The 13,723-nt window shown below is 49.0% G+C and overlaps 1 protein-coding gene across 2 annotated transcripts in view; it reads right to left on the bottom strand.

Moving 5' to 3' along the window:
* Positions 1-13,723, bottom strand: part of GRID1 (glutamate ionotropic receptor delta type subunit 1) — a 460,835-nt gene that overhangs the window by 29,050 nt on the left and 418,062 nt on the right. For both annotated transcript variants that reach the window (XM_036461268.2, XM_045570709.1), the window contains one exon: positions 1,930-2,125. In XM_036461268.2, coding sequence (XP_036317161.1) covers positions 1,930-2,125 — 196 coding nt within the window. The remainder of the gene's footprint in view (positions 1-1,929; positions 2,126-13,723) is intronic.

Genomic DNA, 13,723 nt, shown 5'->3' with positions numbered 1-13,723 from the left:
GAAGCAATAGTGAGTAGATTGTGGGCACAATGCCTGGCACGCAGACTGCTGAAAGGTTCTGGGGGTTAGGCCCGGCCAGGAAGAAGCTGAGTGTCAGCACCTGGCGAGCAAGGTGGTGTGGCTGTGTGTGCCCCCGTGTAGACGGGGGCGGCTGCGTGTGCCCCCGGTGCAGACGGGGGCGGCTGCGTGTGCGGTGCGTGTGCCCCCGGTGCAGATGAGGGACCCAGGCCAGTGCCCCTGGACACCCAGGGCTCTGATTTCTCCGGAAAGGCCAGGAAATAAAGTTAGGCTGTGGAGCCTTCATGATCTCTGTGACAACTGCTCCATCTGCTAAAGTAGCAGGAAAGCAGCCATAGACTGCATGTGAATAAATGAGTTTGGCTGTTTCAATAAAACTTTATTGATGAAAACAGGTGGTGGGTCAGACTTAGCCAGCCCTTGGTCTAGTCTTGCCTCGGTGTGACCGGCGCAGGTGGCTGGGGGCAGGAAGCCCCTCCCTTCTCTGAGGACCAGAGGGTCTCTTCCCTGAGAGAAGTGCCCAGAGAAAAGCCTGAGTGGGACCTGACGCCATCCCGTCCCCTCCACCCCACAAGCTCGGAGGGTAACCAGCTCACTGATGACACCCACTACCTCCCCAACATGTGTGCAGGGCTCAGTCCAACAGCAAGCAGGTGACTCGCTCAGGGACAATCAGAATTTACTGAGACTTACCGGGGGACAGGGAGGTGTATTGGAAAACCTGTGTAACCCAGTAAAACTTCCCCCTCTTTACAGATTCCTCCTGCTCTCCACCAGAGCCCAGAGAGGTCCCGTCCTTGTCTGAGTGGGCCTGGCAGGAAGCAGGACTCTCAGGGATGGGCGCCGAGATGGAATCCTTACGGGCTACCGGACGCGGACGGTGACTGCCTCTGCCAGGCTGCTCTCACCCTCACATCCCTGCTCCACACTCTCCTTTTGTGCAGAAGTGGCCATCTTTTTAACCAGCTCAGTTAGCATCTATCGTATATATGGAACCTAAGCGACCATCGCAACCGAACGAATGACCGAACAGTTTGCATGGGGTGACCAAGCCATCAGGGGGGCAGTGAGGGATGACCAGACCAGCAGAGGGGGGGCAGTAAGGGGCGACCAGGATGGCAGCGGGGCAGTTAGGGGCGACTAGGCTGGCAGGTGGGAGAAATTGGAGGTGACCAGGCCAGCGGGGGCGGGGGGCAGTTAGGGGCAATCAGGCAGGCAGGGAGGTGAGCAGTTTGGAGCCAGTGGTCTCGGATTGTGAGAGGTATGTCTGACTGCCAGTTTAGGTCTGATACCCAGAATCAGGCCTAAACTGGTCGTTGGACATCCCCCAAGGGGTCCTGGATTGGAGAGGGTGCAGGCTGGGCTGAGGGGACCCTAGTTTATTATAATGAGAACCAAAAACTTAAAAAAAAAAATAGCCTTGAATCTAAAACTAACACAGACCCAGACTTCTGTCCACCACAGCTGTCCTCCCCAGCTCTCTGCTCCCTCTGCACAGCCCCCAGCACGGACCTTGTGTTGCATCATCACTGTGCACACGCCTCCCGCTCCACCTGCGCCTGGCCTCTCATTCTCCTTTGCGAGCCGTGCTCATGCGGGTGGCAGGCAGCTCTGGGCCCGCATCCCATGAGACCACAGGCAGGCGACCCATGTCTCAGGCTAAGCTGCCTGCTCTTCACTGATTCCCTGAAAACTGGTCGTTTGGTACATAACAAGCATCCCATCTGTGTGTCGCCACGAATGTGCATCTGCCCCCCGTGGCAGCCACATGCCGGGAGAAATGCCGATCTCCCTGCGGGAGGTGGAAGTTCTCAGTGACAGGCTGTTCCAAGGGATGCCCAGGTGGGGGGCAGGGTGACCACGCCCACAGCACCGCACAGCACCCGCCTGCCAGGGGCGACTCCTGCCTACCTTCCTGATGCCTTCCGAGGGGCTGGCCACGCAGTTGTCGGCGCCCCCGTTCTTGCTGATGGTCCGCCAGAGCTCGGCAAATGTGCTGTCCTGCTCCAGGGGGTTGGTGCCCTTGGCGCGGAAGTACTCGTACACGGCTGAGCCGCGCACCGTGCCGTAGGGCAGCTCCGCCTGCCTGGCCAGGTCCTGGAACGTCCTGCAACGCAAACAGGCCGTGAGCCCCCGAGCGCCGAACATGGGCTGCGAGCCTCCTGAGGTGCGAGCCCAGGAGTGACCTCCACCCACACTGCTCACCAGCCCCAGCAGCACAGACCCCTCCGCCCAGGGCGAGGCCTGCCCAGGCCGCGTCAATCAGAGCTGTGCTTCCTCCGTGAAGATGAAGTCAGTCAAGTCTGAGCACCTCACACCCCTGCCCTCCAGCAGCTCGAGCCCAGCTGTGGAGACCCGCAGAGACGGTCTCCAAGTGACCCTCCGGGCAGGGAGATGGGGTGCCGCCGTCTCCACCCAGCGGCCAGGCACAGGAAGAAGGCGTGCTGGAGGGTGAGGACAGCCGGGCCCAGGCAGACACCCTGGGGAGTGTGCCAGTTTGAGGCGGGCCCTCCACAGCTGGCACTGGGCGAGGTCCACCCTTGTCACCCTCCTGGCATCTCCCGCCGCTTCCTTTTCAACCAAGAGATAAGTCTGGGCTTTCCTGAGATCACTTGACCTGTAAGTGTTGACAATTATGTAAAAATGGCAAAGATAAGACAAAAGGCTTCTGAGGGCCGTGGGTGGCGGTCCCTGAGGAGAGGGGTAGCTGCGCCAGGTGCCGGGAAGGAAGGCGTGTCCAGGGGAGCCCAGGGCCATGGGCGCAGAGAGGAAAGCCTGGTGCGTGCAGTCCGGCCAGGGGCCCAGGCTCAGCTGCGCGAGATGCATGCCCGGCTCAGGGTGCTGCGGTGAGGTCTCCCACAAAACAGCTGCAGGGAATGAAGGCCTCCATGGTGAGGAGCCTCTTCCTCCAGCTCCAGTCGCTCAGCCTGACCTCAGTCTCTTCTGGTAGCCTGTTGCCTTTTTATCAACGGGAACCCCCTCCCCACCTCTCACTGAGTCAGTCCCGGGAAGACCCAATCTCTTCCACCTGACCTTCACCTCCTCCCCTGGCCTGGCCTCCCCGGGCGCCCCCAGCCGGGCCTGCTGAAATGAGAAGTCCCGTCCGGGTCCTCCCCTGGGGTCCCTTCGCACACTCCCCACCCACAGGCCTGTGCTCCACAGACCCCTGAAGACCCAGCGCCCCTCTGCCCGGAGCCAGGGCTGCCCCCTCCCGGGGCTGCTCTGTGCTCTGCTGCCTTCGGAGGCCCCGCCCAGTGAGGGCCGAAGTGGCAGGCCCATCCTCCCTGCCAGCACCCCGCAAGCCTGGCAGGCTAAGTGTGTGCCTCAGTTTTCAAGTCTCTTAGTAGTGAGATCAGAGGCAGAGCCTGCCGGAGGGGTGGTGTGCTCAGCCCCAGAGCAGCAGCGCCCACGGCAGACCCACGTGTGACGGGGCCAGCGCTGGGCACATCACTGGGGTGTGTCCTCCGTGGAGTGACAGCCTGAGGACTGAGGCCCGTGTCTTCCCCCCGCAGCTCTGGCTGGCTCCCAGCCTCAGCGCGGGAGCCAGCGCCCAGGACGCTGCCTGCTCTGCGCCGCTCCTCAGCCCTGGCTCAGGCAGGACCGGAGCTCAGCACGCACGTCACTGCGGCACAAGATAGCATTGGTGGAGAAGCCTTTCTAATGATGGCCGTTGTTTTTATCTAATTAAAGCAGGATGCTCCTTTGGTGCAGGGCCTGGGGCTGCACCTCCGCCCTGACTGCCTGTAAAGGAGGAACATTGCCACATGTTTGCATGATTTCCATGGCAACACAAGTACACCCAGGCTCTGAGGGGCGGGGGCACCAGGATGGGGGTGCGGGAGGGTAAACGGGGGCTGCGCTGCATCCACGGCCTGGCGCTCAGCACCGGCTCCCTCCCTCCTGCATCTGAGAGGAGAGATGCTCTCCATGGGACATGCTGACAGCGGTGACCTGCCCAGAGTTTTCCCAGCGCCTCTGGATGACACAGAGGCTCCTCACATCCCTGCTGCCTGAGCCCAGCATTCACACCGCAAAACGCCCCACCTCTCCGCTCTGCCAGCCGGTGGTTGGCCCGGGCTCCACTCCCCACTCCGGGACCTCTAGTCTGCAGGGAGGACTCCCACCCACATGCAGCGTCCTCTCTCCGGGAGCATCTCCAGCTCACAATGTGCCCGGCACCGCGGGCACTGCCCCCTCTCCATGCACAGCCTGGAGAAAGCCACCTAGAGGTTTGTACAGGGAACCCAGCTATTCACACCCCGAACCAGCTATCCCTCTGGGCACTCCCCCTCTTGTCAGGGTGCAAATGCAGAAGGGACACAGCGGGAGGACTGTCACCCAGGCTCCCGCAGAAAGCAGGTGCTGCGTCAGACCAGACACCTGTCCACACCGGAGGGCCGCCGCCGGGCAGCACACTTACTCTAGCCTGTTTGTCAGTCTGGGCTCTTCGGCAGCACACACTAGAGCACACCCCCAGGGAAATGAGAGCCTCATCAGAGGTGGGGCTTCTGTAAGCCTGCGGTGATAGTCCTCCCATTCCAACAGTTGTTCCACCAGCAGCGACAGAGCCGCTGACCTACGAGGTAGGTCTCAGCAGCACATAAAGCAAGGACTGGATGCTGGGCACCCCAAGGCATCCACAGTGCGGGCCAAGTGGGCAGAGAAGTGGCCGCACTAGAGACTAGAGTGGCGTTCTGCAGGCCCTGGAGCTCAGCGGAGGCTGTCAGGTCCTGAGAAAAAGAAAGACTTCCTAGAGAGAAAGCAGAAAGCCAGGCACAAAGGCTGGGCGGTGGCCGCTGGAGAGCAGGGGGAGTGCTGTGGGAAGAGCAGGCATTCCCTGAGGAGGTCTGAATGCGAAGAAACATGGGGGCATGCACTCAGCTACAACGATGCAGGCCTGGAATCAGACAGGCTGCGATGTGAATCCTGATTCCAAACAGCACAGTGTTTGAGGCAGACCAGTCATTCTCAAAGTGGTCTTCAGGCATCAGCACCGCCTGGGGCCTTCTGAGAAATGCAAATCCTGGGGCCCTGCCTCAGATCTACTGAGGCAGAAACCTTGGGGTGGCACTCAGCCATTTGTTTGCACAGCCCTCAGGTGATTCTGATGTAGGCACAAGTCTATGACACTCACTAAGGCCAGCCATCTAATGTCTGAGGTCTCACTTTTCTTGATGCAAACCTATCCCACAGGATTGGTGAAGACCAAAGATCACAGACATGTACCCAGCACGCAGTCAGCATTTAATAAATGCCAGCCCCTCAGTGCAATACCATCACCAGGTATTGCAATGATTGAAGCGAGAAGCCATGTGAGGGTGACAGTGCTCAGGTGTTTGCCTCCTGATGGGAGCACTTGTGGGCAGGCAGCACATCTCCAGGGTTTTCAGGCTCAGGGCATCGGCCCATCTAGTAAGATGCCTGTGGTAGATCTTGTCTCCGTTTTGTTGTCAATACAAGCCAATGACTCACTATAGCACCCAGTGTAGTCCTCTGAGGGTGCCCAAACTGAAGCTCTGAGAAAGTCTGAACCCAGGATGTGCACAGGACATTGGACCTTTGCTCAGTGGATCATCATGGTGACTCCATAAAGAGGCCCCTGAGGAAGTAGTGAGCAGCTGGGTGAGGAAAGCTGCTACGGAAGATGTCTTTAAAAGCATCAGCAGCAGGGAGTAGAATGAAGGAAAAAATAAATAGCAGAGCATAAATAAACAAAATAGAGTCTAAAAAAACAATACAAAGAAGATGAATGAGACCAAGGGTAGGTTCTCTGAAAAGACAAATAAGATTAACAAACCTTTAACCAGACTCATGAACAAAAAATGCAAGAGGATCTAAATAAATGAAATCAGAAATGAAAGAGAAATAACAACTGACACCAAAGAAATACAAAGGATTGTAAGAAAGTATTATGAACAAACCAACAAATTGGACAACCTGAGAGAAATGGACAAATTCTTCGAAACATACAATCTTCCAAAAGTAAATCAAGAAGAATCAGAGAATTGTAATAGACAGATAACAACTAGAGAAATTAAAGCAATAATCAAAAAACTTCCAAACCAACAAAAGCCCTGATGGCTTTACAGGTGAATTTTACCAAAGTTTGAAAGAACTAACACCTATCCTTCTCAAACTATTCCAAAAAATTCAAGAGGAGGGAAGACTCCCAAACTAATTTTAAGGGGCTAGGATTATCCTAATTCCAAAGCCAGATAAAGACACTACAAAAATAGAGGGAGAACCAAGATGGCGGCCTCCTACAACAATTTCAAAATAACAACTAAAAGATAGAAAGGATATCATACAAAAACCACAGGAAATCTGGCTGAGCAGGAAATCTACAACTAGAAAGAAGGAGAGAGGCTCACGGATAGGATTGGGAGCCGCAAAGCACTGAGGTAGGGAAACGCTCATGCAGAGAGGAAGGGCAGCCGAGTGCCAGGATGGCAGGAGGGAAAGGAAGCCCCCGACCACATTGAATTCCAGTTCCAACTGCACTGAACCCCAGGAAGCACACAGAACCCCAAGCAAAAGAAATCCAAAGAGGACCACACCAAGACACATCATAATTAAAATGCCAAGGGCAAAAGACAAAATGAGGATCTTACAAGCAGCAAGAGAAAAACAGTTAGTTACCTATAAGGGAGCACCCATATGACTATCAGCTGATTTTTCAACAGAAATTATGTAGGCCAGATGGAAATGGCAAAAAATATTCAAAGTGATGAATAGCAAGAACCTACAATCAAGATTATTCTACCCAGCAAAGTTATCATTCAGAATGGAAGGGCAGATAAAGAGCTTCACAGATAAGAAAAAGGTAAGGAGTTTATCACCGCCAAACCAGTATTCTATAAAATTCTGAAAGGTATTCTTTAAGAAGAGGAAGAAGAAGAAAAAGGTAAAGATAAAAATTTTGATCAACAAATACATATATATCAACAGGTGAATCTAAATCTGAGGAACAGAATAAAGTAGTGAATATAATAGAATAAGGGGCAAAGAAAGGGAGTGGATTAATAATTATCAGAGGGAAAAGGATGTGGGAGATGCAGGAAGAGACTGGACTAAAATCATACACCTATGGATGAGGACAATGGGAGGGGGAGGTAAGGGCAGAGGGTGGGGTGGGAACCAGGTGGAAGGGAGATATGGGGGGGGGGGGAAGAGAAATAATTGTAATAATCTGAGCAATAAAGATCTATTAAAAAAATAAAAATAAAAGACACTACAAAACTAGAAAATTATAAGCCAATATCCCTGATAAACACAGAAGCTAAAATCCTCAACAAAATATTAGCAAATGGGATCCAATAATGCATTAATAAGATCATACACCATGACCAAGTGGGTTCTATTCCAGGGATGCAAGGCTAAATTCAAAAATCAATAAACATGATACACCATTAAAACAAAATGGAGGATAAAAATCACATAATCATATCAATAGATCCAGAAATGGCATTTGATAAAATCCAGCAACTATTTATGATGAAAACTCTCAGCAAAATGGGAATATAGAGGAAGCATTTCCCAACATAATAAAGACCATATATGACAAACCTATAGTCAACATCATACTAAATGGGCAAAAAGTACAAACATTTCCCATAAGTTCAGGAACAAGACAGAGTTGTCTGCTTTCACCACTCTTATCCAACGTAGTACTGGAAGTTCTAATCAGAGCAATCAGACAAGCAGAAGATATAAAAGGCACCCAAAATGGAAAGGAAGAAGTAAAACCGTCATTATTTGCAGATGACATGATACTGTATATAGAGAATCCTAAAGATTCCTCCAAAAAAAAAGACCTACTAAAACTGATAAATGAATATAGCAAAGCAGCAGGATACAATATAAATATCCAGAAATGTGTTGCATTTTTATACACCAATAATGAACTATCAGAAATGGAAACTAAAAAACAATCCCTATTCATAAGTGCTTCAAAAAGAATAAAATAACTAGGGATAAAGTTAACTAAGGATGAAAAAGTCCTGTATTCAGAAAATTACAAGACACTTAAGAAAGAAATTGAAAAAGATACAAATAAATGGAAGCATATACCATGTTCATGGATTGGAATAATTAATATAATTAAAATGTCCATACTACCCAAAGCAATCTATAGATTCAGCACAATTTTTATCAAGATGCCAATGGTATATTTCACAAAACCAGGACATATACAATATTCCAAAAATTTATTTGAGACCACAAAAGACCCAAAGTAGATACAATGATCTTGAGAGGGAAAAAAAATTTGGAAAAATTACACAACCTGATATCAAAGTATACTCCAAAGTCATAATAATTAAAATAGCCTCTTACTGACATGAACAATACCTAAATCAATGGAACAGAATAGAGATCCTGGAAATAAACCCACACCTTTATAATCCATTATTATTTGGCAAAGGAAATAAAAACATACAATGAGCTAAAGATAGTTTATTCCATAAATGGAATTGGGAAAATTGGACAATATGTGCAAAACAATGAAATTAGACTATCTCCTTACTCCACACACAAGAATAAACTAAAAATGGATTAAGTACTTAAATGTTAAACTAGAAGCTATAAAAATCCTAAAAGAAAACATGCTATAAAACCTTGTTTTCACAGCCCCTGTAGTAATATTTTTTTGATATATCTCCTAGAGCAAGGGAAACAACAGGTGAAATAAACAAATGGGACTACATTAAATTAAAAAGGTTTTGTATAGCTAACAGAATGAAAAGTCAACACCTGAATGAGAGGACATATTTGCCAATTAAGTTGTATCTAATAAGGAGTTAATATCCAAAATGTATAGAGAGCTTATAAAACTAAACACTAAAAAAGAATCCAATTAGAAAATAGGCAAAGGACCTGAGTAGAAACTTCTCTAAAGAGTTCATACAGGCCAAGAGACATATGAAAAGATGCTCAATGTCACTATCATCAAAGAGCTGAAAATTAAAACCATAATGAAACATCACCGCACACTCAGAATGGCTATCATTAATGAATCAACAAATAAGCGTTGGTGAAGATGTGGGGAAGAAAGGGAACCCTGTGCACAGCTGGTGGGAATGCAGACTAGTACAGCCACTATGGAGAACAGTATGGAGTTTCTTCAAAAAATTAAAAATGGAATTGCCTTATGACCTAGCAACTCTACTTCTGAGAAATCTGAAACACTAATTCAAAAGAATATATGCACCCCTACTTTATTGCATTATTTACAACTAGAGGCATGGTGCATAAATTCATGCACCAGTGGGGTCCCTTGGCCTGGCCTGCAGGATTGGGCTGAAACTGGCTTTCTGACATCCCCTGAGGGTTCCCAGATTGCAAGAGGGCACAGGCCAGGCCAAGGGACCCCACCGGTCCACGATCAGGGCCAGGGAGAGATGCAGGAACTTGGCCAGTTGGCGAGGGACCCTGAGAGGGTTCCAGGACATGTCTGGCCCATCTTGCTCAGTCCCAATCAGTCAGACTCCAGCAGCAAGCTAACCTACTGGTCGGATCATCTGCCCCCTGGTGGTCAGTGCAAGTCTTAGTGAGCAGTTGAGTGTTCTTAGCATATCTTTAGCATATTATGCTTTGATTGGTTGAACAAACAACTGGATGACTGGATACTTAGCATATTAGACTTTTATTATATAAGATAGTTACAATCTGGAATTAGGCCAAGTGCCATCAGTAGATGAGTAAATAAAAAAACATGGGACATTTACACAATGGAATACTACTAGGCTATAAAAACAAATAAAGTTTACCCTTTGCAACAACATGGATAGACTTAGAGAGTACTATGCTAAGAAAAATAAGCCAGTGAGAGAGAGACAAGTACCACATAATTTCATTCAGGTATGGAATTTAATAAACAAACTGAACTGCCAAGCGAAATAGAAACAGACTCATAGAGAAAGAGCAGACAGCTCTGGTGGGGTGATGTTGGGAGGGTAGGAGAGGAGGGATTGAGCAAAAAAGAAAAAAGAGAGAAAGAACTCATGGGCATGGACAACAGTGTGGTGACGGCTGGGGGAGAGGTGGAAGGGGTACAGGGTGGATAAATGGTGATGGAAACAATAAAAGCCTCACTGCCCAGGCTGTCTACCTGGTCTGGATTCACTGCCCAGGTATCACGGTGCCAATGTAGGCATTCCATAGCTTATCTTTATCTCTGTGGTCTGTTCTCTGTCTCCCTTCACCTCTTAGTCATGTTTGGTGCTGGCATCCTCCCAGGGCAAAGCTCTGCCTTTCCTCCAACTATCCTTTTCAGCCAATACCTGTCATTCAAAGGAACACTAACTGAAACTGGGTTTGGGACCAAGGGGAACTGCTTCTCTGAATCTCTTTCCCTGCACTGCTGATCTTGGGCATCTCTTAACTGAAAACGTAGCTCACTCCTATGAGCACATCGGATGGCTTTGCCAAAGGACTTTGTCAGCACACCTTGCCTATGAGCGTGGCTCCTCCAGTTAAATATGTACCTTCTGGTAGACCCACATGGTCTCCTTAAGCTGTGGCCAAGGACAGTCTGTCCCTTCCTCCTCATACCTTTCTCCATAAACCAGTCTTACTATTTCCCAGATACATTTTCACTAACAAAGAGATAAATGTGTTTGCAATGTGAGAAAAATCAATACTACAGAATTTATAAATATATCTTTGCATGTTGCAGGAATATTTATATTGGCAATGGAGATAAATACACTTGCCACAAGAGCAGAATCAATACACATTCTATGTAAAACAGATTTCAACAACTGCGGGGTTGCCACAATCATGGCTCTAATAAGTTTGAGTCCCAAAGCCCTATTATTCATCCTTAAAGAAGAAGAAAGTCATGGAGTAGCCAAAGGCATGGAGTTGGAGTGGGGCATTCATCTTTGCTATTGCCTACAGGGCCAGATGCCTTACCTACAGGGCCAGATGCCTTTGCTACCCTCTGGCATCCACTTTTCTCCTCTCATGTCTGACTCCACAGGTGCTGCTACCGTGCAGACCAGTGGGTATCACCTGGCTGCATCTCCACAGCATGCTTACAGGACCTTTGGGCACAGTGCTGCCATCTCCCTGTCCCCCATGCCTTGTGTTCCCTCTGATGTTTCTCCCACGTGCAGTACTCCTGCCCTGAGGTTTGCCACATTTCCCTTCTCTCCTTGCCCAGACCCAGACTCTTCACAGAGGACAGGACCTCAAGTGAAGGCTGAGGCACTGCAAAAAGCACATTCAATCTTGAACTCTGAAAGGCTTCCCAAAGTCATTCACACACTCATCCATCCATCCATCCATCCTTCCTTCCATCCTTCCATCCATCCATTCATTAAGGAAGGCATACTTCTTGAGCGTTTGCTTGTGTTCTGGATCGAAGGATACAGCATGAACAGCAAGGAACTCCTGCTCTGGTGGAGTTTACCTGGCAGAGGTGGGGACAGAGAAACAAACATGAACAATAACACTAACCACAATGGTTATGCGACCTCAGCAAACTTTCTGGAAGGTACGGACAGTACCTATGTGGGTAATGAAAGCCAAATATTATTCTGTTGCATATTTCATGGTTTTCTGTGTGTTTTCTAGTTGAAGCACTGTAGGAATCATTCAACAAAGAAAAAGCTGTAGCTTTCTGACTAGAGGAAAACAGACTATAGGTCAGATGTGGCCTGGCATCATGTAGTCAGTGGTGAGAAGTGCAATGGAAATTGATAAAGCAGAGGGGGCTTGGAAAATGATGGGAGAGTGGTTATATAAAGGGTAGAGGGGGGGGGGTGAGTGAGCCTTTGGAGTGGGCATTGAGAGCACGTGTTTCTCTAATATCCTTCTTGCCAGCCAGCAGTTCCTCCATGCCAAGAACACAGCTGGCTCCCAGAGATCAATACCCACAAATATTTGCTGCCACAAACCATTAACCTTTACTATTTCAGTGCTGGGGCTCTGGATCCATTATGAGGCTGCATAAATGTGACCAAAATGCAGATTAGGGCAGCAGCCTCCAGGAGGCCTGCAGGTGCTGTCACTGCATCCTGGCAGGGCTCTGTCCTCCTCTGCTCCACAGAAGCAGCCAGAGCTTCTCTTCCCGGCTGGTTTTTGTTTTCACCACCCTCCCCTCCCTCTTCTCCTTTTTCCATAGGCTCACTGAGCCCCTCTGTTATGCCAGCTCCTCAGCAGGCAGTCCGTGATGTGCAGGAAGGAAGCTGCGATAATGCTAACTTCCAGACACGCTAATATTGCGTTTGTGTTGCTTCATTTAGCAATGGCCATACTTTTTCATGAAGTTGTTAGTGTCACCCCATTTAACAGATGAAGAAATAAAGGCTAAAGGAGATGAGGTTATGTAGAGAAAGTTCCAGAAGCAGCAAGTAAAAGACCTGTTTTCTCAAAAGCCCAGACTCTTGTAATGGTAAGCAGTCCCTAGGCAACCAAGGAGAGTTAACAGGTAAACTGACAATTGAAATCATTGTGCAAATACATTCCAGAAGTAAGCTTAGAGTCCTTGGAACCTGCTGTTAGTGCTCCTCCAATGTTGTAATGAGAGACTGGGTGAGGACAAAGATAGAAGGTTAGCAGGAAAAGAGCAAGTGAAAACTGACACATAGAAAAGAGGAATAAGCGATGTTCTAGGCAAAGTGACAGTATTTTCAAAGTGTGGGTTATCGGAAGTTTGAAACTTTCTGGGAACATTACCAGTTTACTGTGAGGACGCAGTGATGATGAGCCCTGAGAAGCACTAGGGTAGGATGGAGGGGGTGGTTACTCATGAAATACATAGTATATTGTAACAGAATGAGAGTGCAATAATGATGAGAAAATGAACTTCGCTCAAGTTGGTGGCACAGATAAACGTGGTACTCACATCATCCCACAATCACATCAAAATTACAAGTAAACTACAGAACAGCCATCATTCAGAACTGCCTATAATCTAGCTCAATGGAAGTCCTACTGCCAAAGATACAAAGAACAAGCCACATTGAGACTGGGAAGAGGGGAAAAGACTCTGAATAGGCTGGTCTCACACCCATGTGCAGCAGTTAAAAGTTGGGGCAGTATGTCAGCTGTAGATATCTCCTGAGGAGAAGGAGTCCCCAGCTAAACACCAACCCCTGCACCTCCCAGCCTAGGGTTCTAGCTCCTGGAAGAGAAATCCTAATAACTTCTGTTTATGAAAACCAGTGGGAATTAAGCCTGAGTGAGCAGAAGGCAGACAGAGTCCCAGGTGTTCCTCTTAAAGGGCCATACAATCTTTACTTGGACTCACTCCCTCTGAGCTCCAGCTCGAAAGGTAGTGAACTGTCTACATGAAAGAACTAAATTGTCCAACATCAGGGCAAGCGCTCAGAGGGAGCAACTTTCTCCCAGACCCAAGACAGAAGGGCAGAGGCCATTGTTCCTGGGCTGAGCCCTCTCCCTGTAGGGAGGTGCCATATCTGAGCTTCCATCAACCTAGATCACACTATTTTCTCTGCCCTGGGGGCTCCCTGAGACCTTGCCCCACCCAACTCCTGGGTCAAGTCCCTTCCAGTGGCTTTCCCATGTAAATGTCCTGGCTTGGCGCATGCTGCTGATGTTCCTAAAATCACTCAAACAAACAGCATCTGGCCTCTGTGTCCCTGTACCTCCAGGCCTGGCACTAGTGGCAGCTGGCCTTGGTTCGAAGCCTCGCCTCTCCTGGGCACCTCCAAGCCCAGCACAAGTATCCACCATCTGC

The sequence above is a fragment of the Pipistrellus kuhlii genome, unplaced genomic scaffold (genome assembly GCF_014108245.1).
Source record: "Pipistrellus kuhlii isolate mPipKuh1 unplaced genomic scaffold, mPipKuh1.p scaffold_m20_p_35, whole genome shotgun sequence".
In the NCBI taxonomy this organism is placed as follows: domain Eukaryota; kingdom Metazoa; phylum Chordata; class Mammalia; order Chiroptera; family Vespertilionidae; genus Pipistrellus; species Pipistrellus kuhlii.
The sequence above is the reverse complement of the archived record's forward strand: the minus strand, read 5'-3'. Positions and strand labels throughout refer to the sequence as shown.